At 49.4% G+C, this 27,999-nt stretch overlaps 1 protein-coding gene across 2 annotated transcripts; it reads left to right on the plus strand.

The window, feature by feature from the left end:
- Nucleotides 1–46: 46 nt before the first annotated feature.
- Nucleotides 47–27,997, plus strand: glg1a (golgi glycoprotein 1a). Of its 2 annotated transcripts, XM_076733067.1 has the most exons (26): nt 47–409; nt 10,444–10,473; nt 11,491–11,577; nt 12,450–12,665; nt 14,322–14,525; nt 14,993–15,064; nt 15,240–15,426; nt 15,724–15,938; nt 16,074–16,195; nt 16,362–16,463; nt 16,684–16,837; nt 17,296–17,337; nt 17,697–17,921; nt 18,061–18,123; nt 18,582–18,695; nt 19,032–19,120; nt 20,124–20,241; nt 20,806–20,898; nt 21,450–21,587; nt 21,966–22,089; nt 22,309–22,451; nt 22,623–22,724; nt 23,500–23,607; nt 23,754–23,874; nt 24,278–24,384; nt 24,841–27,997. In XM_076733067.1, exons 1-26 carry the CDS (start codon nt 77–79, stop codon nt 25,006–25,008), a joined length of 3,477 nt encoding a protein of 1,158 aa, XP_076589182.1. In that variant the 5' UTR covers nt 47–76; the 3' UTR covers nt 25,009–27,997. The 2 variants fall into 2 exon arrangements, with proteins under 2 accessions (XP_076589182.1, XP_076589184.1); XM_076733069.1 differs by lacking the exon at nt 17,296–17,337.
- The last annotated feature ends 2 nt before the right edge of the window (nt 27,998–27,999 follow it).

A 27,999-nucleotide genomic window follows, 5' to 3' on the forward strand; every position in this document is an offset into this window, starting at 1 on the left:
GTCTGCAACTTTACTCTTAGATCCCATATTTCCGACAGCTCCTGAATGCAGCAGCAGGCTGACTGGCTCTGTGAAGATGGCGGACTGTATACGTGTTCCTCTGCTCCTGCTTTTGATGTGCATCTCGTTGTCTGTACATCCGATTCGAGGAGAAAACAACTTTGTCGCCAAAGCTGCTGTTAAAGCTGATAACCCACAGAATCCGGCCGGAGGTCCGGGGCCGGCTGTGGTGAACCCAGGAGCCGCTGAGAGGAACCTGGGCGCTGGGGCCTCGCTGCCTCGGAGGCGCTCTGCCGGCTGGAAGTTGGCTGAGGAGGCGGTGTGCAGGGAGGACCTGACCCGGCTTTGCCCCAAACATTCCTGGAACAACAACCTGGCTTTGCTGGAGTGTCTCCAGGACAGGAAAGAGGTAAATTAGTGGGACGGGGTCCCGTGGTCGCAGGGAAAGAAGCAGGGTGTGCCTGCTGAACGAACCAGCTAACATTAGCTACCACCATTAGCCAGCCGTTAGCCCTCGTATTGAGAGAACGTCACGCTAAATGCTGCTCAAAATTTTAGCATTTTATTACCCGTGATATCATCTTCAGTATGACACGCATTGTAGGACACTGTTGAACACATATTCAGAGTCTTCAGGATCCACTCCTCAGTTCGGCATGATGTAAATGCCACGAAAGGTGCCTATCCCCTTTAGGACGAGCAAATTTTTAAGTCTTGTCGCCTCGTATTTCTTGTCTGTAACGACTCTCTTAAACGCACAGATCGAAATATCGTAGCGTCGATTAACAGAAAAACCAACGGGATAATATTCACGCAAATGTTGCTTTATGGAATATATGTGAGCCGAATTTACCAGAAGACACAGTTGTTAATGATTAAGGCGATATACTTTACTGTGCTGGTTGTCAGTGATTTAATGGTGATGTTTAACGTTAAACTCGCAGATTGTTAGCGAAGTTCGGAGTTACATGACGTCGTGCATCTGGACTAAGTTAGCTAACGTTAGCGGCTAAATGTAAAATTGGTCTGAAAATCGGCCAACCTGCGGGCGTAACAGTCCAGAACCACAACTCACCACAACACGTTTCTCACAGCTCAGTCACCTGCTAACTTTTAAAACCAGGTTAGCCACATTTAGGCGGCTAACTGTTGTGCTAACCGCTGTCCGAACTCTGCTAGCAACTGCAGCTTCGACGAGCTGTTGGCTCAGACAGTCGCTGCTTGATTTTTGTCTTTGTGTGTTATCGATAATTACAACGTTCCCTACGTGATGTTCCGCAGCCCTTCCCTTCTATGACTTTAATGACTGACAACCAGCTGAACTGGTTGTGGATGGTGTGTGGGTTCAGCCTGGTTCTTGACTTTCTCTGCAGCCTGTGTTGATGTGAGGCAGGCGGACACTTGAAACCCGTTTTGTCCGCAGAGACGCGGCTCTCCTCGGGGAGAGGCTGCCCGTGGCCTCGCACTCGAGCCCGGCCAGCGCCACGATTAGGACCCGCAGTGGGTCCTGAATGTTGTCCTGACACGTTCAGACAACTCAAAACAACAAAATCATAAGAAAGATAAGACTCTTCTTCCGCTTTCAGTACCAGTGATAATAAAATGTAGTTTTTCACGTGCAGAATAAACCACGTTTGTAATGTTTTAAACACATTTGGAAAATGCAGTTAAAGTTGATCTACACACTTTGATCAAATCAGGTGTTTTTTAGTTGAAAAACAAACAAGAATCTCACCAAACATTCGGTGTGGAGCAAACTAATCAATTAATAATTTAGTGAAAATGTCAGTGGCACGAATGAGGGACAGGGACAAAGTGATGTCCTCTAATGTCTTAGGTCACCCAGCAGTCCAATAACCTAAAGATCACCGTAATTTTAATAATGTAAAAGAGAAAAAAACCATCAAATCTTCACATTTGAGAAGCCAGAACAGCAAAGTTTTGCTGTTGTTTTTGGTTAATAAATGAGGAAGAAGAAAGGAAAGACCACTGAAAACAGTTTGTCTCGTGTCTGTTGGCTAACTGCTTCATCGTCTGTTCATTTCAGGCCTGGTGTCACAGCCGCTCTGCTCGTTCCTGAGCTCAGTTTAAGCAGGTTGGAGTTGGAGAGCAGTTTCAGTTTGACGGCTGCAGGATTTGTTGTTCACGCACCGATCAGAGATTTATCTGACGACTGTCGAGTACGATGAAATACGACGAGAAGCAGCTTCATTCATCTCGAGGGAACGACGAGTCGTTTCCCAGCAGCTTGTGGATTAGTTTGTCCACAGGTGGTCGTTTAAGAAAGGTGGAGGATTACTCAGCCCTCACTCACGTTGAGAAATCTTTCCCAGGCTTTTTGTGATTTTCAGGTCACTAGGTTGCCTTTGTGACCTTTGGGCCCGTTCAAGTGAGTCCTGAGAGATCAGCCGTGGACCGCGGCCGCTGGCCGGGTGGCGGCTGACTGCTCGCCCTTTTCTTTAAGCTCATTAGCTGCTTGTCAACAGCAGAACTGCAGCAGACTGAGAGATCTTTATGTCTACAACAGGAGCTTACAGCAGCTAAGACAAGCCTTGGTTTGTGCCCATTATCTGCTTACACATCGCAAGACAGCGTCCTCTCTGCTGGTAAAAGTCCTCGTGAAATACTGAGTCCTCGTATAGAAAATGCACAGCAGCAGATGCAGGAGAGACAGATTTTAAAGAAGTGTTGTACGAGACGTGAGGGAAAGATTCACGAATGAACAGCTTGACCATTTAAGAAAAAGGGCACTAAAGATATCAGCAGAGGCACCGTGATGGTGGTTTTCTGTGGTCTTGTAGTTAATCCTGAAGAATGTAACCGAGAGCTGAAATGAGTTAAATCACAGAAGATCAACCAGAAATGTTTGTCAAATGTGAGGATTTGACACTTTATTCTGTTTTTATATCGTTGTAAATGGAACATCTTTGGGTTTTGGGCTGTTGGTTTGACAGAAGAAGCGCCTGAAGTCGACTCAGAGAATTAAATGGAAATTATCTGAATAACTGATTCATTGTTTCAGTAATCTTTATGCAAAAATAGCAAAGATTAATCAGTCATTAGTTGTAGCCGTAATTGGAAAACGTCACTTTGATGGACATTTTTTCCTAATTTTCTGGACCAAAGAATAGAAAAAACATCAGCAGATTAATCAAAAACACAAACACGAGTCAGCCAAAGACAAAGAAGCATCAGATGTCACGTTTGAATGCAAATCAACCACCAACAGTTGTGTCCTGTCGGCCATTTTAAACAACACGGGAATGTAAAACTATGTGGAGGGAATCCGTCAGTCTGTCAGAAGGTGACTTAAAGGGCCAGAGTGCAGGTTTCAGCGGCCCCCCCTCTACCTGAACGGCCATCGCCTCGCCCTCCCCTTCGCAGCGTGGGGAGGACCCAGAAACATGGCGGTGCCGTAAGGCGGACTCTGTGGAAGAGGCTCATTGTCAGCTGATTCTTCTCTGATGAAAACAGAACTGTGAATACTGTGTTTCATTTCTGGACCTTGAATGCATCGTCCTTTCTTGTTTTGTGGTGCTTTCACACGTTTCTTGTTTGGTTCCGTTAAAACGAAGCCTGCTGTCTTTTCCTGGTTCGTCTGGTTTGTTCTGGCTGATGTGGATCAAACGTCTGGACCGAGACCCTTCAGAGGACGTGGTCTCGGTCTAGTCCAGATGAACTGGTCCCAGCGGTGGAGCACTTTGTTTTTGGCGGGAACGTGATGCGACCACGATCCAAAAACACTGGACGTACTCAGCAAGTTTGAGTCCGACTGTGCTGTGATTGGCTCGTACAGGTCGCTTTGAGGCGTCCTTCTGATTGGATGCTCGCTGTGGACGCCCTTCGCTCACTTTAAGGCTTTTCGTTGGCAGGTTGACAGATCAGTGGCATCTGCACCAGTTTGTGGTTGCTGGCTGTTGTTTGTCCTGTCCTGTGAGGATGTTTTAATGCTTATGTGAATGAAGTTTCACTGGAGTTTTGGCTGAGATGTAGCGGCAGTGGGTTTATGGGTAATGCCGATGTCAAACGTCTGCCTCGACTTTTCTTTTTTATCACATCTCACCTTGTGATCATTTACACAGACTCTGGAGGAGCTTCCTCATTCTTGTCTTCATTGCATCGTAAAGTTTAGTCTGAGCAAGCAGCGATAAGAATCGTTTAACACGATCAGACTTTCTTTTTGCAGACGTCTTCAGAAGTCGTCTGTGACCTGAGAAGTCTCCATCATTAACATGTTTACTGCTTCACTCATGACCTGAGGAAACACCTGGACTCCGCTCACTTCAATGGGAGCTCGTGAGCTTTGTGACTTCTCGTTTTTTACTTGAACTGATTCAAACTTTTACCCAGACTTGATTGTGAATTACCTGCCTTCCATCTGAAAATGACACTTCTTTCATGTTTAATGCATGACGGCTGCTGGAAACCAGCTGGAACAAACAGCCTCGTGTGTGACATGTTCAAAACTATTCAACGGGATCACAGAGAAGAAGACAGACAGTCAGCGCTGAAGCTGTACAATGAATACGATCAGTGGAATGAGCGTCCCTGTCTTATGTGTCGTCCCTCGTCGTTTCTCACTCGGGTCTGAAGGAAACTCTCCGTCAGCCTCCTTGTTGTTGACATGAATGCAGCTTCAGACTCAGCGATCCCAGTTTTTGGGTGTGACGCCTCGTCTCTCGAGGCCCTCCGCGAGTGCCGCCGCCGTCCGGCTCCCGTCCACCTCCTGCGTGACGTCCACGAGCTGCCCAGCTGGCGCTCCGCTGCTGCTGTTCTCTGATTGAAGGCTGAGATTAAGAGCTGCTTTTAGCCTGGCAGCATTCTTGTGTGTCTCCGGCCTGCCCGCCGTCAGTGCTGCTGGTGGCTGTGGTTTTGTGTACGTGGTGCAGAGACTGGGAGTCTCTGGAGATTGAAGGTTGTGCTCTGGCCTCTCGCCTGCCTGAAGCCTCCGTGTGTCTGCTTCTGTCTCGCCTCCCAGCTGCACCCGGTTTGATGATGGCCAACTGGCGCATTAAGGCGACAGGACGTTCTCTCTGAAAGCAGACCTGCTGGTGTGTTTTCAGCTGTTTTTCTCTACCTGTGTTGACGCTTCACGAGCAGTTTTTTACCTCCATCTGAGGGAGGTGCAGATCTAAAAACTCCATTTAGAGAAGTCCTGGAGTTCAGTTTGTTGATTGTTGGTTTTCTCCATTTTTGGAGACGTTGACTGTGTCAGAGGTAAATGATTGTGCTGTTTACTTCATGTATTGATGGATTTGGATCCTGATCGACATTCCGGTTTATCCCAAAGGTGCCGGGTGGGGTTAAGGTCAGATCCTCTCCCACACCAAACTGGGAAATCTTTGTGGAGCTGGCTTTGTGCACGGGGGCATCGTCGTGTCCAGACAGGAAACAGCCGTCCCCAAAAAGGTGGAAGAACGCTGCTCTGTCAATGCTGTAGCAGTAAGAGTCCAGATCAGGAAAAACCGCTGCAGGCAAAGGACGCAAAGGGACGAAGGCAGGTGTCCTTCAGTCCAGGCAGTTCAGTATAGCGCCACCTAAAGTAATGCACATCCTGCAGTAATAACGGCTTAGATGCAGGGCTCTAACTAACTAGCGATTACTCTCGTCCATCCTCTGAAAAAAGTCGGGAGGGGCTCAGTGTTTCGGGTGATGCATTGGTCCCGACAGGTTTTGTGTTTTATGCTGTCGTTGTGTAACTTCACTTCTAGCTTAAATTGTGTCGACCCCATAACAAATTTAGTGTTGCCTGCAAGAGATGGGCCACACTGTCGACACCAGACACACAACGTAGTTCCCCCTTCGTACCGCAACCACGGGTACTGTGTCAGCCATTGTGGTTGAAAGCAGTACGTTTTTTTTTTTTTTCACCTGCTGCTCGGCCGGTCTCTCCCTGTCTTCCTCATCAACAGTAGGCCCACCGTCTGATTCGGCACCTTTTGCTGGTTCTACCTAACCACCAGTCTCCTCCTCTCTCTCCTTATTTAGTTTTTGGAAAAGAAAATCAGCAATAGACCGCTTCATTTTTGAGAATAGCGAAACGCTAGTCTTGGTGTCTTGAAGTTCTGTGCGCTGTGCGTGTATGCGACGGCTTATGTGCACGCGACGACGCTGTCTCAACAGGAGAGAGTGCAGGTGGAGGCGGCTGACTAAACCAGTGGAAAAAAGGACGACTTTCAACCACAATGTCTAACACGGAGCCATAAAACTGATGCGCTCGCACAAACGCGACCAGATGAAATTCTTACTCGCAAACTCTGAAAAAAAGGTCGCATATGCGACCATTTTGGTCGCAGTCTCGAGCCCTGCTTAGATGACCCATTTTTATTCATAGTAACACTCTCATATGACTTCTGTAAATGACCTGCTGTGGTACTGTTACTGTGGTACTGTTACTGTGGTACTGTGGTACTCAGTGACTGGAGGTCGTCTGTCCCGTCCCGTCCGGTCCCGTCCCATCCTGATGATCGTCTACAGTGGTGGACACCTTCCAGCCTCTCTGAGGTGTTCATGGTCTTACTCACATCGTCCTAAACTAAGCTTTCAGTTTGTCCTCATACGTTTATTTTTGGTCTACCACAAAGAAAAAGAGAATCCTGGTTGCTAAGCAACATCCTGTTGTGTCCTCCCAGTGTCTTCTGGTCCTTTCTGGCTGACATTTGTCCAGAGGTGTTGGTCATCTGCAGCTCTGACCGTCCTGAATGTAGAAACGTCAGCAGGAGAAACGCTGGGACGCCTCTCGGCCTGTCCATCGTCCTCCTCTCAGAGCCGTTGATCACTAAGCTGTCTCACACGTGTCCTGATGATCAGACCATCGTCCTGCTTTGCCTTTTTGTTTTTTCACTCTCGCTCATCATGGTTGCGGTCGCTCGCAGTGGTTCAGTTAAAGTCGGCTATAAACAGAAAGCAGAAAGGAGACAGTCTGTCTCTAAAAGGTGAAGACAGAAGTTCAAGCGATAAAAAGCCTTTTTACTCGTTTCCTGTGAAGGGATCTGTGTTACAGCAGGAGGTGATGCTGGCTCACGTTCTGTTTGTGCTTCTCATACAGGTCCTTTTAGCATTTAGCACTTAGCACCGTAAGTGTTAATTGTAGATGCTGTTGAGGAAATCTGTCACGTTAATGCGTCTCACAGCGAGCTGAAGGAACATGCTGCTGTCAGAGTTCTGCTGTGTTCGTGTCCCTCACGACTGGATCAGTTAACGTTTGCTGAGTCCACGTCTGTGCGTACGTGTGTGAGCGTGTCTGCATGTTTATGTTTGTACCTGCAGCCTTTTGTCTTTTTGTGCTCAAAGGTCTGTTTTGAAGTATAAGGGTCAAGATAAAAAAGTATACAGGATACAGAGTAGAAGTACATTATGTACAGAATATAAAAGAACTACTGCCAATATTTTTATGAGAAAAAACTGCAAATGTCATTTGTTATATTGCACTTGAGAAATATTGTTGCATAGAAAGAACATTGAATTTCATGAGTCTCTGTATTTGTACAATATCTGCAGTTTATAAAAATACTGTTGCCAATATTGATTTTAAATTAGACCTTATGAAGAGATGAAAAGGATAAATATCAGCACTGATAACAGACGTGCAAAACAAAGATGGGTTCATGATGAAGGACTGAGAAAGAAGCATCAGCACACATCACATCAGGTGATGCTGGAGGCAGACGGTCTTCCACACTGGAGGCAGCAGTCTGTTACTGAAGGAGCTGCCTGACCCCCACGTGTCACGCAGGGGGCGGGACGTCGGCCCGGCTGACGTCCTCCTCGGTCCGGGACGGAGCCGGCTCTCCTCACCAGACCGTGCTCCAGCTCAAAGTCTGTCATCAGGCAGCTGATTGACTGCTGAAACGAGTCGATTTAATCCTGATTTTCAGTCCTTTTACCCTCAGAAGCGTCAAACATCGTCTGTCTTTCACTGATGGAATCGTTAACGTCATGAACATCTTTGAGCTCTGAACCGGACAGAAGATGAAGATTCATGAGAGTCAGTGGTGGGTTGATGCATGACTGAATGAATCCTTTTCTTCAACCCTACGCTCAGAGCAAATACTTTAATTAATTCTAGTTTTTTGTCCATTAGTCAACAGTCAGAACATTTAATTTGCAACAGTTTTGATAATTGAGTCATAATTTCAATCATTGTTCAAGTGAAAGTGTTAAAAACAAAAAACTTCTCAAATGTGAAGATTTGCTGGTTTTCTTTGTCTCAGATGAAGATTTTTGGGTTTTGGTCTGTTTGTCAGCTCGGTCTCACTGTTTTCTGACATTTTAGAAAGCAAACAAACGGATTGATCGATAAGATGAAAGGCAGACGTGTTCAGTGTGACTTCAGGCCCGACGTTGATGGAAAGCAGATGACTTCATGGCACATTCTGTTCGGTTCTGAAGGTTTTCAGTAGATTTGATTTAAGTTGCACGAGCGTTGCTGCTGTCAGCCCGATGAAGATGAGGATGAAGGCCGCATGAAGCGAGCTGCTGAGTGTCTGAGCGTGGTGACTCAGAAGGTGTTGAAATGGCCGGCTTCCCTCTGGATTCGCTCCTCTTTCTGTGGCTTGGTGTGTCATTCTCTCTCAGCCACTTCCAATTATAGCTCAGCCTCCCAAGACACAACGAGGAGCCACCATGAAGTTTCTTTTAGCCGCAGCTCTTAAAGCGGACGGAGGTTTTCAGCGAGCGAGCGAGCGGAGCGGGAACGTCGGCAAACAGAGAGCCTGAATGTTCCAGAGGATGACGGGTGTGTCGGCTCTGATGGTGTTTACTGTCTGCTCTGACAGGTGGTCACAGTGAGAACAGCCAGCCAGCTGTTAGACGAGTGCACTTCACCTGAACAGGTGACATCCTGTTGCTGTATCAGCTGTCATAAGCTCTGGATTGAACGCTGTTAGCCGGTTTTGCCTCTTGGCTCAGATGCAGATGTTTTGTGAACGTGCAGATCCTCCGGCCGAGCTGGACGGACGCCCACGCCGCTCACGCTGTGCTCTGCAGCAGCGAGATGCGGCCCTGCAGTCCAGAGCTGGATGGGGTGTGTGCAGAGGTGGGGTTTTCCACCTTCCAAACCTTTTGGCACCTGTGTTTGTACTGGACCAACACAGGTAAAAGTGCAGTGAGCAGGCCTTAAAATGAGAAGATTTGACTCGGATCACCTGCTCTTCAGTTGCTGTCAGACATTATTTTGAGGTCCGTTCCGTCGATCTGGATTTATTCAGTTTATCGTTTCAATGATCAGCGATCCAAAATCATTATCTTATCGTCTCTGAGACACGCCTTTATTTTGAAATTCCCACGGCACGCCTGTGTCTCCGGCTCCAGCTGAACACACCTCCTTCCCAAATATTCAAACAATGCCAGGAGGATGATGGGAATACAAAGGTGCGGCTCTGAGGGAGCGACGCAGCTTCCCCTCTGCTGTTCTGCTGGTGGGCGTGTCGGCGCTGACGGGTCAGTCCGGGTCACGGTTCCACCAGCCTTTATTTATTTTTTCCACCCCGGTTGACCACTGAGTCAGCTCTGTGCTGTTTATAACATCTGTCAGGCCTCCGCCCACCGTACCGTCCTGTTCTACAGCACCAGACCCCCCCCACCAGCACCACCGCGCTGACAGACCCCCCCCCCCACCAGCACCACCACGCTGACAGACCCCCCCACCAGCACCAACGCGCTGACAGACCCCCCCCCCACCACCAGCACCACCACGCTGACAGACCCCCCCACCAGCACCAACGCGCTGACAGACCCCCCCCACCAGCACCACCGCTCTGCATTCACTGTCTGTTTGAGGAGCACTGTGACACTGGACTGTAAATAGAACACACACACGAGAATACTCACACACACACACACACACACACACACACACACACACAGTCAGCCTATTCCTGGCTCTGTGTGGCTGCCATGTGGTAAACAGTCAGAAACTCTTCGGCCATCTGCAGAGCTGTGATTTCAAAGACACACACACACACACACACACACACACACACACACACACGTTGACTGAGGGGCGTTGCATTGACTTACATTCATTTCCTGAACTGTTGACCCAAACGGCTTCTGTCTCCTTTGAACTGGTCTTTATTTTGAAAGGTGCCATACTCCGTCCGTCCGTCCGTCTGTCCGTCCGTCCGTCCGTCCGTCCGTTGGGACTGATTGGCACTTTTTTCTGGTTGGGGGGGGCGGGGGGGCAGGGCTCGGTCTGGTGGCGTTTCGCTGCTGTTTGGGGCAGGACGTGAGAAAGCTTGCAGTGGATTGTGGGATGTTAGACATTGCAGAGACGCTCTGGCTGAAGCCACACTTCTTCCAGTGTGACATACTTACTGAATCTCAGGTCACCAAAGCTCTTGATGAAATGAATTAAAAGCCTCAGAAAGACGAGAATCTCTGGAGAGATGATCTGAAAGCTAAAGTTATCTTCTCACTCACCTCTTCTCTCTCCTCTTTCAGGAAACGGAGATCGCTGCAGAATGCAACCACGTAAGTGTCCCAGCATGCATCACGGTGTCCTGCAGTTCCATGTGGTGTACGTTAAACAGCACAGACGATGATTTTCCACAGATATACGAGCACATGAGTTTGGTACCTGCTTCTAATGTGGTTTGGGTTAAATCTCAGCTCAGGCCCCTCACTGACTTTAGCTTTCAGTCACATGACGTTCAAGCTCATCAGCTGTTTGATTTCGTCCACAGCACATTCGGGACATAGCTTAAAAAACTAAGCTCGGTGTATTAAAGCAGTCCCAACTCAAGATCCTCTGCCCAGCTTTGTCCTGAGCTGTCAGCTGCAGCACGCAGGCTGAAAAGTGAAAATGTTTTGGACGTTGGAGCTTCGTTCTGGATCTGCTGAATGTATTTTAGCATGAAGCACATTTTGTCGTTTAAATGCTGTTGAAGCAGAGATCTCTAAAAAACTTTTCAGCCAAATTTAGCCGGTTTTCCTCCGCAGCAGATGTCTGGACTTCCTTTGGCTTGCAGATCAGATGAACGTTTGCTGAGAATGGAACTGAACAATTGGACCGTCTTCCACAAACTGTCCGCTGTTCTTTAGTGTCTGGACATCAAGCTCTGTTACCTTCTGCTGATGTACTCGTCAGTTTTTGGGGGTGTTTGCTAGTTTTTCTTGGAGTATTCTGTTGGCTCAGGCTGCGTATGCTGTGACTAAGCAGGGAACGTACTGTGCTGTATGTTCAGTCAAAGCAGGACGGGACAGGACGTCCTCCTCCAGGACCAAAAAGCCAAGTTTCACAGTTTAGATAAGAAGTCTAAAACTAAAACTCAAAAAAAAACTTTCACTACATTCAGAGCTTTTTTAAAATGAAGCTACAGTAGATATAAAACACAACATCATTGGTTTCTTGGAGATATTTAAAGAGTCCTGTCGTCAGTTTGTTTGTGTCTTGGATCCACCTGAACCTGAACCTGAACCTGCCTCTGTCTGGATAATGTCTGTGTGGATCTGTGAGCTCAGGTGTTTTCTCTGTCTTCTCTCCTCCAGCTGCTGTGGAACTACAAGCTGAACCTGACCACTGACTCAAAGTTTGAGTCTGTAGCCGTGGAGGTCTGCAAGACCACCATCTCCCAGGTGAGTCGCCCAGACCAAACCTCTACAGCCTGACTGCAGCGTTTTATTTCATTTGTCCAGTCTGACATCGCTCGCTTGTGGAGGTTATAGCTAACGGATGCTGCTAGCTAATGGAGCTCAGCTGAGGAGGACGCCGTAAGGTTTACATCCTGCGCTGTCGCGAAGACGAGCCTCATGTCACTTCATCAGACCTTCATTCAACCGCCGGCAGGCTTCACATGTACACACCGCTGTCTTCATCTGCTTCACAGTACTAATGAAGCAGTAAAAACATGAAATGGTGAAAGTCACCTTTCCCTCAGACGTGTCAGACGGTCTGCTAACACGTCCACCAATGACATGCCAGATGTGGCGTTTACAGCTTGTTACGCTGCCCCCAAGTGGCCAAAAAATGAAGCTGCACAACTTTAACTGAGCGCATTGAGCTTCTGCAGCAGACCGAAGCTTTGTGTTGGACTAGTGATTTCACTGAAACAGTTCAGATGGCAGAAGGTTTATTGTGCATTTATTGATGCGTTTGCACAGAGAAAACACAGGAATGACATGACGAGCTGGTACGAAGAAATGAGCCGTCGAGAGAGGAAGACCAAAGGTTACACAACATCCTGCCATACAACACCGTGTTTGACAGGAGAGCAGAGTGAAAGAGACAGATTGGGTTAAAAAACAGTACACGTGAAGAAATATGAAGAGCAGCTGTTATTTATTCATAAGTCATCCAACAAACATCCGCACTGTAAGTGGAAACCAGCCCGAGCTTTAAGATGAATGATTGACAGGATGCAGGTTTGACCTTTGGCCACATGATGATTTCTCTTTTTAAGATGTGTTGATACAGACAGACGTAAACGCTGAGTCTGCTCTTCATCCAGATCAAAGAGTGTGCGGCGGAGGAGCTGGGGAAGGGCTACCTGGTGTCCTGTCTGGTGGATCACCGTGGCAACATCAGCGACTACCAGTGCAACCAGTACATCACCAAGATGACGAGCATCGTCTTCAGCGACTTCCGGCTGATCTGCGGCTTCATGGACAAATGCCGCGATGACATCAACGCGCTGCGCTGCGGCAGCATCAGCACCGGAGAGAAGGTGAGAGCCCGCAGCTGAAGCCTGTCCTCAAGATGAACGCCTGCTTTCTGCGTCGAGCGTCACGTTGATCGGCACTAGCTGCTGTTCATCCATCGCTCTGCTCTGTAGTCAATGAGGAGGTGTCCTGTGAGTGTGTTTGCAGTGAACACGTTGAAGGTTGAGTTGTGATCTTGAATCAGCTGTTACAGAGACGACCTCCCCCCTGCAGTGAATTCACTCTAACAGGCTCGAGTATCACAGCTCATGGATCCTCCTCCTCTGAGCTCCATCAACACACACACCAACACACACTCTGCGCTTTATTCAGACTCAGTCACACACACACCGTCCTGCTGCTACAGTCGGCAGCTGTTTGAGGAGATTAGTGAGCGTTCTCCTGGTGCTGCTTCATGTTAACACGCTCTGAAAACACACGGCCTTCCTCGCTGCTCCCCGACTGAAATCCCAGACCCTCTGCTGAAGTGTGGCTCAGCTGAGAAAGAGGAGTTTGACGGCAGTTTGTCAGCGAGCGGAGCCGATCGATCTCCTCTGAACGTGTTTTCCTGGCGCTGAGCCGAGCTCAGCCTCATAAGCCTTTTAGACACGCTGTTATTATGGGATGTCACATTGGAGCAATTATAACTCGGAGCAAATTATTTATTTGTCAGCAGGAGTGGAGTCGGTTTCATTATCAGGAATTCGTCGCGGTGACTCGTTTCAGCGTCTGGAGACGATTTTAGACTGACCACGTTTAGTCTGACCGAGCTCGTCTTCATCACGCTGGAAAAACAGCACACACGCTCTGACAGACTGATTCACTGCACGGATTAGAGGCGCTCTGATCTACTGTCATTGCTTTCAAACTGGGAACGTTTGTCTGTTTAAAAAATGTGTTTTTTATCCCAAAAGAAGAGTTTTGGATGTCTCATTAAAATTCTTAACTTTAAGGACCAAATGACTCGTTTTAACGCTCGTCATGACTGTCATCGTCACATTTAAAGACACAGTTCAAGGTGTTCCTGCTGTGTTTGTTCTTAGTCGGGGAACAGTTGCAGGAAAAAACCCAGTAAACTGCAGCAACATGTCGACAAGATTAAAGGAGTGGTTTTTCTGAAGGAGCTTTGTTTGAGGTACTTATACACAGGCGGTGTATACCTACTCCAGATGGCCGTCAGCACACTGTACTTCCTGCTTCTCCAAACCAGGAACATGCTGTTGACAGTAAGGGTGTGACAGTGCACGGCAGTCACGGATCAGTTCACATCCTGGTTCAGGAGTCACGGATCAGTTCATTTCCAAAAAGCATCATTAGTTAAAGTCAGAGTCAGTCCAGACAAGCTTACTGTAGTCAACAGATAAACGTCACCAGGTTTCATTGGGACTGTTTTGTACTGAAGAACTGGTTCCAGTGAAACCAGTTTTGAGGGTGTTCTTATCCAAAGTAACCAGAACGGTGTTTCTGGAGCGTTATGGAGCTGCTGAAGAATAACCATCCCAACAAAAAGACAGGTCTGTCAAAGCAAAAGGACAAAAAGCTGCTGGAGGTCGACGTGCTGCAGACTGGGGTCGGCTGTCCACAGATGATTAATGTTGAACTGTGTTTGTTCCTTCTGCCGTGGTCTGAGAAGGGTTCCGATCACAGCCCAGCTGACTCCGACTCGTCTCTGTCCTGTGCAGGACGTCCACTCTCAGGGCGAGGTGATCGCCTGTCTGGAGAAAGGTTTGGTGCGGGAGGCCGAGGAGCAGCCGGGGGCGCACGCCATCAAAGAGGACTGCAAGAAGTCCATCATGAGGGTCGCCGAGCTCTCCTCGGACGACTTCCACCTGGACCGCTACCTCTACTTCGCCTGTCGCGAAGACCGAGAGCGCTTCTGTGAAAACGTGAGGATTTGTCTCCAGAAAAGTCTCTTTTTAAGTGATTGCAGTTATTTTGTAGCCTTGTGAGGCGACTTCCTGTTTTCATTCAGTCCATGTTGAGGCGAGTCAGGATTCTGCATCCTTTCTGCTCTGTCATGTCATTTAAACACCTTCCTCCTTCTCTAATGCTCGTGAGCTTTGTTGCTTTATGTTGGTCTTTAAACTGTCTTTAACCTGTAAAAAGACGCTCTGCCTCATTAACGGAGGACACTCCTCTGATGATTAACTCTGATGTTGGTGATGCCTCAGATTAATCACGGACCAGGTGCAAAGTTAAAGTTTTACCTGCTGTTTTAGTGCCTCCATCAGACCAATCAGGTGATTTTGGATGGATCAGTCAGCGTCCGTCTCAGGACCAGTCGTCCTCCTCACATGATGTGACGTGATGGAGGAATGAAACTGTTTTCATTGACTTCATTCTTTTTGTCCAGACGCTGGCCGGCGAGGGACGAGTCTACAAATGTCTCTTCAATCACAAGTTTGAGGAGGCGATGTCTGAGCGGGTGAGTGCTGCAGGTCTGCAGAGACCTTCTTTAACCAGCTTTCACTTTAGAAGAACTCACTGTGAGAAGTGAGTGACGCGGTGATGCTGAAGGTCAAACATTAGGTCAGGCTGAGAGTCGCCTCCCTCGTAGTTTGGTTCTTTGTCGTGATACTGATGGCGCTCTGTGTCCTCAGTGCCGCGAGGCTCTGACCACCAGGCAGAAGCTGATCGCTCAGGACTACAAGGTGAGCTACTCGCTGGCCAAAGCCTGCAAGTCGGACCTGAGGAAATACCACTGCGCCGCGGACGCCAACGTGCCGCGAGCCCGAGAAGCTCGCCTGTCCTACCTGCTGCTCTGCCTGGAGTCGGCCGTGCATCGAGGTAAGCGGCGCCGAGCCTCCTGTCCGCCATCCCTCTCATTTTTTTGCTGATTTAAGACTTGTTGACCACTCGTAATTTATTGACTTCTCGGCTACACGTCAGCGAGAGTAGGTAAAAGAAAAGCGACGATGGCTGAGATGAGAGAAAAGACGGCTGCTAGAAGTGTTTGACTCCTCCTAATGTTTGGCAACTTGTTCGGGTTGTTAAACCTGCTGACAGGCCTGCGATGGTTCCTGTTGTGTCTTCGTTCATGAACACATTGTGTGCTCGGTGTGTGTTCATGTGTGCGTCTTTCAGGCCGCGTGGTCAGCGGCGAGTGTCAGGGCGAGATGATGGACTACAGGCGGATGCTGATGGAGGATTTCTCTCTGAGTCCGGAGATCGTGCTGCACTGCCGGAGCGAGATCGAGGGTCACTGCTCCGGTCTGCACCGCAAAGGACGAACGCTGCACTGCCTGATGAGGGTCGGCCGAGGGGACATGGGCGCCATCGAGCCCAACTGCCAGAGGGCGGTGAGTCGCCATCCGGTGAACTCTGTGTGGAAGCGGGAAGAAGATCTTCTCTGTCCGAGCTGCGAGCGTTGAGTGTTTTTCTGCCTCTTTAGTTCTGGGTTTCTTTATCGCTGTCGTCGTGTCTTCGCCCCTCAGCTCCAGAACCTGATGCAGGAAGCCGACCCCGGCGCCGACTATCGCATCGACCGAGCGCTCAACGAGGCCTGCGAGTCCGTCATCCAGACCGCCTGCAAACACATCCGCAACGGAGACCCCATGTGAGTCCTCGAACGCTGCCTCAGGAGAGGGTCTGATGGTGCTCTCCGCTCATTTCAGCCACTTTATCGACATGTTTCCTTTGTCTTTGTGTTTCACTGGTGACATCGTGAAAGACTCGTTTCAGGGAAAGTTTAACTGTTTGTCTGCAATCTGGTCATCCTGCAGGATCCTGTCGTGTCTGATGGAGCATCTGTACACTGAGAAGATGGTGGAGGAGTGTGAGCACAGACTGCTGGAGCTGCAGTATTTCATCGCCAGAGACTGGAAGTGAGTCCTGCTCGTCCTCGTCCTTCACAGGCTCTGCGGCTTTGTTCACGCTGACCTTCACTGAAACAAGCTCATGAACTGCTTCACAATCACGACTTATGAAAGCAAAGCATGTGCTGACAGACAGATTTAACCCCGGTGGAACAGATCTGATAGATGACAGGACATGATGAAAGGTCCCGTTGTTAACCGCTGCCTTACTTCCTGTGTCGCTGCCCAGGTTGGATCCCATCTTGTATAAGAAATGTCAGGGCGATGCCGCCCGGCTCTGCCACACTCACGGCTGGAACGAGACCAGCGAAATGATGCCGCCCGGCACCATTTTCTCCTGCCTGTACCGCCACGCCTACCGCTCGGTGGAGCAGGGACGGAGGGTGAGTCTGTAGCTTCTTTGGTGGAGCAGCACCATGATTGCTGGAAGATGTTTGCTCTGAGCTCTGAGCTTCAAACGCATCAGTTAGTTGAGTTACTGAATGTCGCTGCTGACTTCTTCAGCTGTGTCTTAGTAAACACTGAGCCGCTCACCTCCTCCTCCTCACTGGATGAAGTCTAACCCGCAGGAATCAGAATAATCTGGATGGAACGCAGTGAGAGAGAACGTGCTGGTGAAATTTGGCTCTTTAACCTCTTTGCTGAACGTGTTGATCTGAGCTTTAAGGCCTTTAGTGCGTTTGCACTCAGTGGAAGTCGCTTTAGAGCATCAGCTAAAGGCCCAAACTGGCAGTAAACAGAGGATGTATTTGAGCAGACTGTCAGTAAGTGGAGGAAAATAGAAGCTGCAGTAAATGTGCAGGAAGTTGAACGTGTCACTGACCAGAGAATGTCCTCGTAGCTCCCCAGTGGAGCGTCTGAAGCAGAGGACCCTGACGTGACTGTGAGTACGTCCTGCCTGTGAACTGGTGATGATGATGATGATGATCACAGGAAACTGAACGTGCCTGTCATGATGACTGGTGGTTTGTGGGTTGTGATTGTATCTGTAATTCTTATCTGGTGTCTGTGCATGTTGGGGCTGATTTTGAAACGTAATTGTTGAAGTGAACGAAGCTTCTGAGCTGTGAAGAATCGGTTCAAATCTCCAGATGATGAAGTTTTGGATGAGGCTGAAATGACGTCTGTCTGTCTGTGAATCACTCTGACTGTCTGCGGAGCGTCACTTAAAGGCCTCTCTGACCAATCAAAGCGAGCCGTTCCTCTCGTGTCCTCTCACCCCACGTGTTCGTCCTCCCGCAGCTCTCCAGGGACTGTAAGGTGGAGGTGCAGAGGATTCTCCACCAGAGGGCGCTGGATGTGAAGCTGGACCCTGAGCTCCAGAGGGTGTGCATGACCGACCTGGGGAAGTGGTGCAGCGAGAAGACGGATGCCGGACAGGAGCTGGAGTGTCTGCAGGATCACCTGGAGGACCTGATGTCTGACTGCAGGGACGTGGTGGGAAACCTGACGGAGCTGGAGTCAGAGGTAAGCGTCACACCTGCGCTGCTACCCATGATGCAGCTGGCTCAGCAGCCCATGACACGTGAAGAAGACTCTCCCGATGTTCCTGCTCAACCAGAGCAGAGTCCTCTGAGGTTAACAGCGTCTGTCTTTCTGTCCTCAGGACATCCAGATCGAGGCGCTGCTGATGAGAGCCTGTGAACCCGTCATCCAGGCCTACTGCCACGTGAGTGTGCACTGACAGACCCACTGTCCACTGTCCACTGTCCACTGCCCACTGCCCCACAGCTCGTCCTACGTCCAGAGCGAACTCAGTTAGTGCGAGAATGTTCCAGTTTTTGGCTCAGCTGTATCAAAAGATCTGTTGCTCTGTGACAAGTCTCAAAACTGACTTTCAAAGCAAAAAGACAACAGAAAAAAAAGCAGAGAGAGCTTCACACGAAGCGATGAAGTACACCGTAATACACCGTGTACAAAGTGCACAAACAGGAAGTTTGTGTTCTGAAGAGCTGTCTCTCTTCTTCCTGTCTTATCTGGACTGTAATCATTTCTCTGTGGAACACCTTCTGTTCTGCAGTGCACGTTGAGTAGTGCTGCGAAATGTATGAAGATACCAAGAATGAAGTGACGTCCTCTCCTCTTACTGGGTCGGTCTGTCTGTCTGTCTGTCTGTCTGTCTGTCAGGAGGTGGCTGATAATCAGATCGACACTGGTGACCTGATGGACTGTTTGGTTCAGAACAAACACCAGAAGGAGATGAATGAGAAGTGTGCGGTGGGAGTGACGCACTTCCAGCTGGTGAGCAGACTGATGACACACTCAGCTTTCAGGAAAACTTCATCCTGCAGCATAAATGATGGTCCACAGAGACAAATGTGTCCTCAGGGTTTATTTTGACCCACACTGGAGTATTAAAGCATGCGTACAGCATTGGTTTGTCCTCTTCGTTGAGTTGTTGGAGACATGTCTCTGCAGTATCATTCACTACTAACGCGCTGCTCTGTCTGTCCCTCTGTCCCTCTGTCCCTCTGTCCGTCTGTCCCTCTGTCCCTCTGTCCCTCTGTCCGTCTGTCCCTCTGTCCCTCTGTCCGTCTGTCCCTCTGTCCCTCTGTCCGCCTGTCCGTCTGTCTGCAGATTCAGATCAAGGATTTCCGTTTCTCCTACAAGTTCAAGACCGCCTGCAAGGAGGACGTCCTCAAACTGTGTCCCAATATCAAGAAGAAGTAAGAGCCAAACACAGACTGTGCTTCATATCTGCAGCAGTTGGTGCAAATACCAGAAAAAAATCATTAGTAGTACTAAACAGTCCAGACAAAAGGGTCCACTGACGCACTTTAAGGCTTCAGCTCAGTCCTCAGGCTGACAGCTGCTCAGTGGACCTTTGACCACGCTCAGATTGTTTCAGGTGTTGGTCAGTTCTCTCTCCTAAAACTCTTCCTGAGGATTCCAGCCGACTGCTGACTGAACCATAACGTCTGCTGCCGACAGGCTGCTTCCATCCAGCAGTCCAGCAAACACTGAGCAAAGCTCTGACCTGTGTCCTCCAGGCCGGAAAATAATCTCACCTCTCGAAACACACGACCAGCACTGACCTCTGATCAGCTTTCAGAGGTTGTTGCTCGTATGTTTTGGATAAATTTAAGTCTGTGTTACAGAAAATATTGATTTAATGCTAAGATGGACTTTAAGATAAGACTGACACTAAAGGTACAGCAGGATTTACTCTGATGGCTTCCAGCCTGAAGATGATAACACAGAACAGTTTGTTTGTTTGTTTGTCTGTCATTCTTAGATTAGAGGCTTTATTTCTAATTTCCCATGTTCCCCAGTTAATGCAAACTCCACACTTCCTTCATATTTACCTTCTTGGCGTCTAAATGCAGTTTAATATTCATTTCACAGCATTGCCTCACAGTCACAGCGGTGCCTCACAGTCGTGTTAGACACTTTCTCCCAGAACCATGTTAATCGACCACGAAGGAAACTCAGCACTTCCTCCAGATTTTTCACATTAAAAGCATTGCAGCCTTCCTCTGTAGGGGGTGTTGAGCTCTGTTGATGGTAGTTTAACTTCAGTCTGGCTTTTATTTCTGACTTTATGGAAGGTTTGTTTGAGCTTGAAGCAGAAACAGACTCTCACCTTCAGCGAGGCGGAGGAATAACGTCGACATGCTGTGAGACGTTGGTCAGACGGGGTGTGTAACCTCTCGTCTTCCCGTCCTTCAGGGTGGACGTTGTGATCTGCCTCAGCACCACCGTGAGGAACGACACCCTGCAGGACGCCAAGGAGCACCGAGTGTCCGTCAAATGTCGGAAACAGCTGCGGGTGGAGGAGGTGGAGATGGTACGTTCGCTGACACACGGCACGGTCACGGTCGGTCAGCGGTCCAGTGTAACGTCTGGTTAGTTTAGCTGTCACTCCAAAAGCTACTGAGCCGCTGCACAGAGACAGGAAGTCCAACCACAGTAGACCAGCGGGAGGTGGAGGGGGGGTGGAGGTCTGAAAGAGAAAGGAGACAAACTGTTGATACAAAGCCAGAAGAACGCTGTTACGGAAAAACACGTTGTACGCTGCAGCACGAAGCATTCAGTGGAATTAAGGCGTGTACACTGAAGAGACGTGAACTCAGACGAGAAGCTCGGGGTGTAACAGAAACCTGAGTTATCATTAGTGACTAACTGATGTGTTTTAACCAGAGCGACAGAATCCAGAGCAGCACTTCAGTAGATTTGTGATTTACCGTTCAGACGTTTGTGAAGCAGATCTGTTGAAAGTTTCGAGCTCTTGCTCTTTGATGTCTCACCTCTCCTGAGATGTTTCCTCAAGCTGCTCTGACTTTCTCTTTTCTGGCTGCACTGACTAAAAGTTTGTTTTCTCTGCATGTTTTCTGTAAATCCACCCCTGCAGTCGGAGGACATCCGCCTGGAGCCGGAGCTGTACGACTCGTGTAAGCAGGACATCAACAGACTGTGTCAGAACGTGGCCTTCGGCAACGCTCAGGTGAGCTCACCACACACCTTCACTCTGTGAGCGCATGAGGAACGACTGCAGAGTGAGGCGTTTAGGTGACGTCGTGAACATTTGTCCGTCTGCAGTGCAGGTTAGCCGTCCTGTAAATCGTCTTCTGTTCAGCAGATTAAATGCTGAGAAACATTTTCTGATCAGTTCAGGAAACAGAAGCCACCTCTGCTCAGAGCCGTCAGACGTGATCAAATACACGTGCTCATTTCACTAACAGCACGTCTGTCCTCAGACCTTCTTCAGGTAAAATCCACGATGAAGGACTTGTGTTGATCCTGAAAACACAAACGTGTGAACGTTGTAGACACCCGTGTTTGCTTTGTTAGAGTTTTATTTGTATTCAAACAAGGCAAGTCGAGGTGCTTTACAGAAGACAGAAGGGAAACGAAGAACGTACTTCAAAGAAACACAAAACAATACTTCAGACTCAGTCGTGTGTGTCCTTGTCTCTGCTGATGCTTCAGTCTGAGAGAGACCCTCGTCATCATCGATGCCTCCAGTGATTCACTATCGTGTGTTTGTCTCTGCAGGTCATCGAGTGTCTGAAGGAGAACAAGCGTGAACTGACGCAGCGCTGCCACCAGCGCATCTTCAAGCTGCAGGAGGTGGAGATGGTCGACCCCGAGCTGGACTACCAGCTGATGAGAGTCTGCAAGCACATGATCAGGGTAGGCCAGTGAAACCAGGGTCACATGATCAGGCAGGCCAGTGAAACCAGGGTCACATGATCAGGCAGGCCAGTGAAACCAGGGTCACATGATCAGGGTAGACCAGTGAAACCAGGGTCACATGATCAGGCAGGCCAGTGAAACCAGGGTCACATGATCAGGCAGGCCAGTGAAACCAGGGTCACATGATCAGGGTAGGCCAGTGAAACCAGCCGTGACAGATGCTGAATGAACTGATCTGTGAGCCTGAAGCTCAGATCCTACTGAACAGTGTTGTATTGGAGTGTGTGTGTGTGTGTGTGTGTGTGTGTGTGTGTGTGTGTGTGTGTGTGTGTTTTCACGGGTGTCACAGCAGCTTCATGTGAACGTGTGTTTCAGCGTTTCTGCACTGAGTCGGAGGGAAAGAACGTTCTTCAGTGTCTGAAACAGAACAAGAACAGCGAGCTGATGGATCCCAAATGCAAACAGATGATCACCAAGAGACAGATCACCCAGAACACAGGTGAGTGCGCACGCATGCACACACACACGCACACGCGCGCGCACACGCACGCACGCACGCACGCACGCACGCACGCACACACACACTCTCACTCGACTCTGACTGGCAGTGATCATCTCGTCTGTCTGCGTCTGTCTCTCTGTCTCTCTGTCTCTCTGTCTCTGTCTCTGTCTCTGTCTCTGTCTCTGCCTCTCTGTCTCTCTGTCTCTGTGTCTGCAGACTACAGGCTGAACCCCGTCCTGAGGAAGGCCTGTAAAGCCGACATCCCAAAGTTCTGTCAGACGATCCTGAACAGGGCGACGGCGGACACGGAGCTGGAGGGTCAGGTCATCTCCTGCCTCAAACTCAAATACGCCGACCAGGTGAGACGCTTTGATCCTGTGGACGACCGGGTGTACACAGAATGTGAAATCAGCCAGGTTAAACGATGAACCATGGAGGAGACGTCAGTCAGGAAGAAGCTTGACTCTGGAAAGCTGTTGATGTCGTTTCTTTGGTCCTAACAATCTTCCTGTTTCCTGTTCCTGTGGCAGCGCTTGTCTCCAGACTGTGAGGATCAGATCCGGGTCATCCTGCAGGAGTCGGCGCTGGACTACAGACTGGACCCTCAGCTGCAGCTCCACTGCACACAAGAGGTTCGCACACCTCTGCTTTCCTGCTAACATACACCGTGAACGCCTCATTCCTCAGCAGCATGCTGTGAATTATGGGTATCTGAGTCTGATTCCAGGAGCAACATGACTTTATAGATGTTTCCCCAAACATTTTCAGATTCAGCGTTTTCAGTTTGGCTGAAGTCGTTTTGATTGATCAGCTCGTGACATCATTTCCTGTTTATACAAAACATTCAATAAGATCTTAGTAATTAGATTAGCGGCCCAAATGTTGCTCTGATACTTGATATTGTAGGTATACTGAATACCTGCATCATGGACTCACCTTATTCTTCTTTATTGTCTAAGTAAAGTCTGTATAATCACTGGTTGTAATGTAGCTGCGTGGCCAGCAGGGGGCGATGATGACACATTAACTGGCTGAGGAGAAGAAACCGCTGCTCACTTTTGATTGGTAGTTTATGTGAAACCAGCTGGTGCGATTGGCTGAAATGATGAATTTTGAAATGTCTTGAAATTATATTTCTGACATTTGAAATGTGAATCATGTGTCGGCGCAGGCCTTCCGTACCGACAAATCCTCCGCAGTGCTGCTGCTCCGAGAACCGATCTGTCAGACATCAAGACATGTTGAATTAACAGAATCGAGAGGAAGTTCATGCAGCTGACGCCACGCTATGCAAATTATCACAAGGTGTCATCAGGCTGCAGGAAAAGAGCTGATTGGAGCTGCTGAGAAGTCAGTATTTAACACTGCTGTTAATGTGTGTGTGTGTGTGTGTGTGTGTGTGTTCAGATCTCCCGCCTGTGTCCGGAGGAGGCGGCGGCTCAGGAGCAGACGGGGCAGGTGGAGGAGTGTCTGAAGGTGAACCTGCTGAAGATCAAACAGGAAGGATGTAAGAAGGTAAAGAAACTCTGCTGCCTTCACTGACCTCTGAGGGGAGCGGAAATCCCAGCGTCAGAACATGCTGCTCATATTTACCCCCCGTCCTTATTTCCTCCTTCGCTGTCCTCTTTCCATCCTCCCCCACCTCCCCCGTCCTCCTGCAGGAGGTGTTGAACATGCTGAAGGAGAGCAAGGCGGACATCTTCGTCGACCCCGTCCTCCACACGGCCTGCGCTCTGGACATCAAGCACCAGTGTGCAGCCATCCCGCCCGGCAAAGGCCGCCGTGAGTCCACGAACTAACACGCCTCAGCTGTGACGTAGACGTGAAAATCAAAAGACTTTGTATCACCAGCACAGGGTGTGTCACCGGTCAGCGGCCTGCAGCTAGAGGTCTGACCGGGTCTCAGCCAGAACCAGAACCAGGAGCACAAGCAGAAGCAGAAGCGCTGGCGGGTCTTTGTAGATGTTTGAATGTGTATTTTGCCCCTTAGCTGCCGTTTTTCTCTTAATCAACACACATCAAGTCATTATTTGAGTGTTTCTTCAGTTTATTTGTTCAGACTGAACAAACAGGTTAGTTCAGCATCGCTGTTAAAGTCAGACTAAAGAACTTCTGACCTCGTCTGTGAATCCTCTGAACGCTGCAGCGACACAAGATGACGCCTCGCGGTCTGTTGTCTCCTCAGAGATGTCGTGCCTGATGGAGGCGCTGCAGGACAAACGTATCCGTCTGCAGCCGGAGTGCAAGAAGAGACTTCAGGATCGCATCGACATGTGGAGCTACGCCGCCAAGGTACGTGAACCTCTGAGCGGCGTGGGAGCAGCTGGAGGTGACGGAGCAGGAGGCGCTCTGAGCTCCTCACTCCACAGAGCCACACAAACAGGAAGTGGGGTCCCCTCAGTCGAACCCTGCTGAAGAGGCTGCTTGAAATCTGGTTTAAAGTTGCTTTTATTTTGAAATTGATGGAATGAGCAACAAACCATCTTGTTTTTAAAGGGAGTTTTATTTTGAAACTGATTCATTGAGCTGTGCAGAATTTAAAGTCTGGTTTAAAGTGGTTTTCAGTTGATTGTTTGAGGGACGTCACGTCTGTTTACACTGGTTGATTGAGCAGTGTTTAAAGGGCTTTTATTTTGTAAGTAATTAATAAGCTACATTAAATCAGTTTTTAGGGGCTTTTATTTTGGAATTTATGACATACACTGCACAGACCTGAGCTCACCCTGTCCTGTCCTCACTTCCTGTCAGGTGGCTCCTGCTGAGGGTTTCTCAGACCTGGCCATGCAGGTGATGACATCACCGTCCAAGAACTACATCCTGACTGTGATTGGTGCAGGCGTGGCTCTGCTCTTCCTGATGGGGCTGCTCTGCGGCAGGTTCACCAAACGCGTCACTCAGGAGCTGAAGGACAGGTAGACCCCGCCCACTCAGGGGTCAGGACACACCCACAGGAGAAACGACCACGGCCGAAAAGAACCTCCGCCTTCATCCCCCTCTCCTTGCAGCCCCCAAAAGCCCCCCCCCCCCCCCCAATCTGCTCACCTTTCTTCACCCGTCGCCGGAATGACATTACCCACAATTCACTGAAAGTGGGCTTGATCAGTGACTTACCTGCGTTTCTTCTCCATGAGCCCCGCCCCCTCTCAGAGAGGCCACGCCCACTGTCACCTGTTCTTCATTTTTTTCTTCTTCTCCTCTCGACCTTTGAAACAGAGCGCTGAGTCCTCCTGATGTAGATGGACAGATGGACTATCACTCCACTTTTTTTTCTCCTCCTCTTTACTGCGGGGGGTGGGGGGGGGTGAGGAGAGGGAGGGGGGAGGGAAGGGGTTGTATGGATGGGGTCAGAGGTCAATATGGGGGCGAGGGAGGTGAATGAGATCATATAAAGTGTAAATGTGTAGAAAGTGGGATGGGAAATGCTCATGTATAGAGCGGGTTAATGACTCCAGTATTTTAATGACTACAGTGTGTGTGTGTGTGTGCACGTGTGCGTGCGTGCGTGTGTGTGTGTATGTATGTATGTACGTATGTATGTATGTGTGTGTGCGTGTGTGTCTTTCTACCACCATATTGTTCTAGTTTGTCCTCCTGCTAAAGAGTTTGGGGTTTTTTTGGCTCTGGATTTTTTCTCCCTGATGTGTGTTAGTTAGATTTTATCGCCATGGGACTGCCAGGCGGGTGGTGCCAACCAGCCAGCCCTCCACCGAGCCACACATGACAAAAAGAGGGGGAGGGCAAACACATCACAAACACTCCGCCGTCTCGCTCGCCGCTCTTCCTCCAGCGGGAAATCCTTGTGGTTGTTTTATCTTTTGCTTCTCCTGGCGGCAGACATGGCGACCTCAGCGCTCCTCCAATGCAGTCAGATTCCTTTCTTCTTTTTTCCCAGCCCGACCTGTGCCATAAACACACCGCATCCACCTGCCGCTCCCCGTTTTCACCGCTCCAGCAGCTGGTCGGGACGGGAGTTTGGCGTCGCTCTGGCCGTCTGACCGCGCCGCGATGCAGGAGCGATCCCAGTCCGACCAGCACCGGGTGGAGCGGACAGACTGGGCCGGCTGGCTTTCTTTTCTCCAGTCATGAACTCGCAGAGCCACCGCCGCGCCGGGTGGTGCAGAAAAGCTGAGAGCAGGAAACAAATCCAGCATAAAGAAAGAAGAAGATTCTAGATGATTATCGAGATGTGAACATTTTCGTGTGAAGATACTGGAAACATTTTCCGTTCTTTTTTATATCTATAAATATATATATATTGTTTTGTCATAGCCTTATTTATTTGTTTACTAATGGTCAAAGTTTTTTTATGATTTGAATGTTCTCTGGTTGCCTTTTCTAGCGAGCGCCCTCCTTCCTGCCGGGGGAGGAGGGAGGGAGGATGCGGGCGGCGAAGGTTCGGCCTCCTCCGTCCATCGACCTGCTCCAGCAGCTGGCTGATCTTTCAGGCGTGGCAGTGGACGCCTCTCGGGCAGGCGGGGTCAGTTCGAGACTGAAGGCTGAGACGGCGGCGCGTTCGAACTCGGCTGTGCTGAACGCGATTGGCCGGTAAACGTGGCGTCCTGAATACTTGGTGACTGTGATCGTTTGTTCCAGGTGAGGCAGGTCAGACAGTCAGAGAGGAAAAGATGAGCCAGGGGTCTGCGATGAGGCGCCGCGTGGACCGCCATCTTTAAGGTGATGGTGCTTCACAAACAGGAAGCTAACGGGGAGCTAACATCTGTCAGACGACTTCAGCAAACAGGTTTATTTAAAAGGTTTTATCCTGATACGCAGCATGTTTTCACAGTGAACCTGTGCAGCTCAGCCTGGTGTGAAAGCTGCCCGTTGAACTCGCGTTCATTAGTCTTCAGTTGATTTCCTTGATTGATGGTTCAGCCAGTAAAATATCAGAAAACGTTAAAAACAGACCACATCGCTGTTTCCTAGAGCCGAAGGTCTTCAGATGTTTGGATGGAGAAGTCAGTGAGAGCGTGAACGGGCTCAGCAGGTGACGGGTCAGGTGATTCCTCTCCTTCAGGTGTGAGGGACTCACGAGGCCTCGTGTTTCAGCTTCTCTGACACAAACTGAGGAAACAAAACCAGAACGAGGCGCCACACAACCAAACCGGGTCAGCTCTCAGCTCCTGACCGGACGCCTTCTTCAGTCCAGGTCGAGGTCTCGCTGGAATCGTCGCAGCGCCGTCGAGCTTTGTGCCGTCGTGTGAAGACAGAAGGTGTTTTTTTTTAACGGTTGCGGGTGTAAAGACACCACAGGACGCCGCCCTCTGTCCCAGCTCCGGCCCGTCGTGTCCATGTGTTCTGTCCTGAGTGGTGACGCTGTGGACCACGTGCGTGCAGTCAGCCTTCGCGCTTCACTTCTTTCTAATTGTGGAAGCTTGCCGTGGCGAGCGCCGCCCTCCTGCTTGTAAATGAGACGTCCTGATTCGTTGAACTGCCTTCACTTTGTTTCCATCTGACGTCGGTTTGATCAAAGCGTGCCTACTCACCGTCCCGCCGAGGGATCCCGCTGTACAGAACATCCCAGAACCCCCTGCAGCGCCCAGCAGAGGAACGTGAGTGAGTGAGTGAGTGAGTGAGTGAGTGAGTGAGTGAGTGAGTGAGTGAGTGAGTGAGTGAGTGAGTGCGTGTGTGCGTGTGTGCGTGTGATGGGTCACATGTCTGTGTGTGTGTGTGCAGGATGCTGTGTGTGACCTCCGCTCGGTTCCTCGCTGTTCTCCTGGAACATTTTGATTTGAAGTTTGTGCTGATTAAGACCTTTTTGTAAACGCTGTTTTGTGTCCGTGGAGCTCGATCAGCTGATTCTTTTCTTCTGTCCTCTTTTCTTTCTCGGTTTCTTTCGGTTGTTCTGTACAGATGAAAATCGGACAGTTTGTTAATAATAATAAAGTCTGCAAGGTTTCTATTCTG

The sequence above is a fragment of the Chaetodon auriga genome, chromosome 6 (assembly GCF_051107435.1).
Source record: "Chaetodon auriga isolate fChaAug3 chromosome 6, fChaAug3.hap1, whole genome shotgun sequence".
Taxonomy (NCBI): domain Eukaryota; kingdom Metazoa; phylum Chordata; class Actinopteri; order Chaetodontiformes; family Chaetodontidae; genus Chaetodon; species Chaetodon auriga.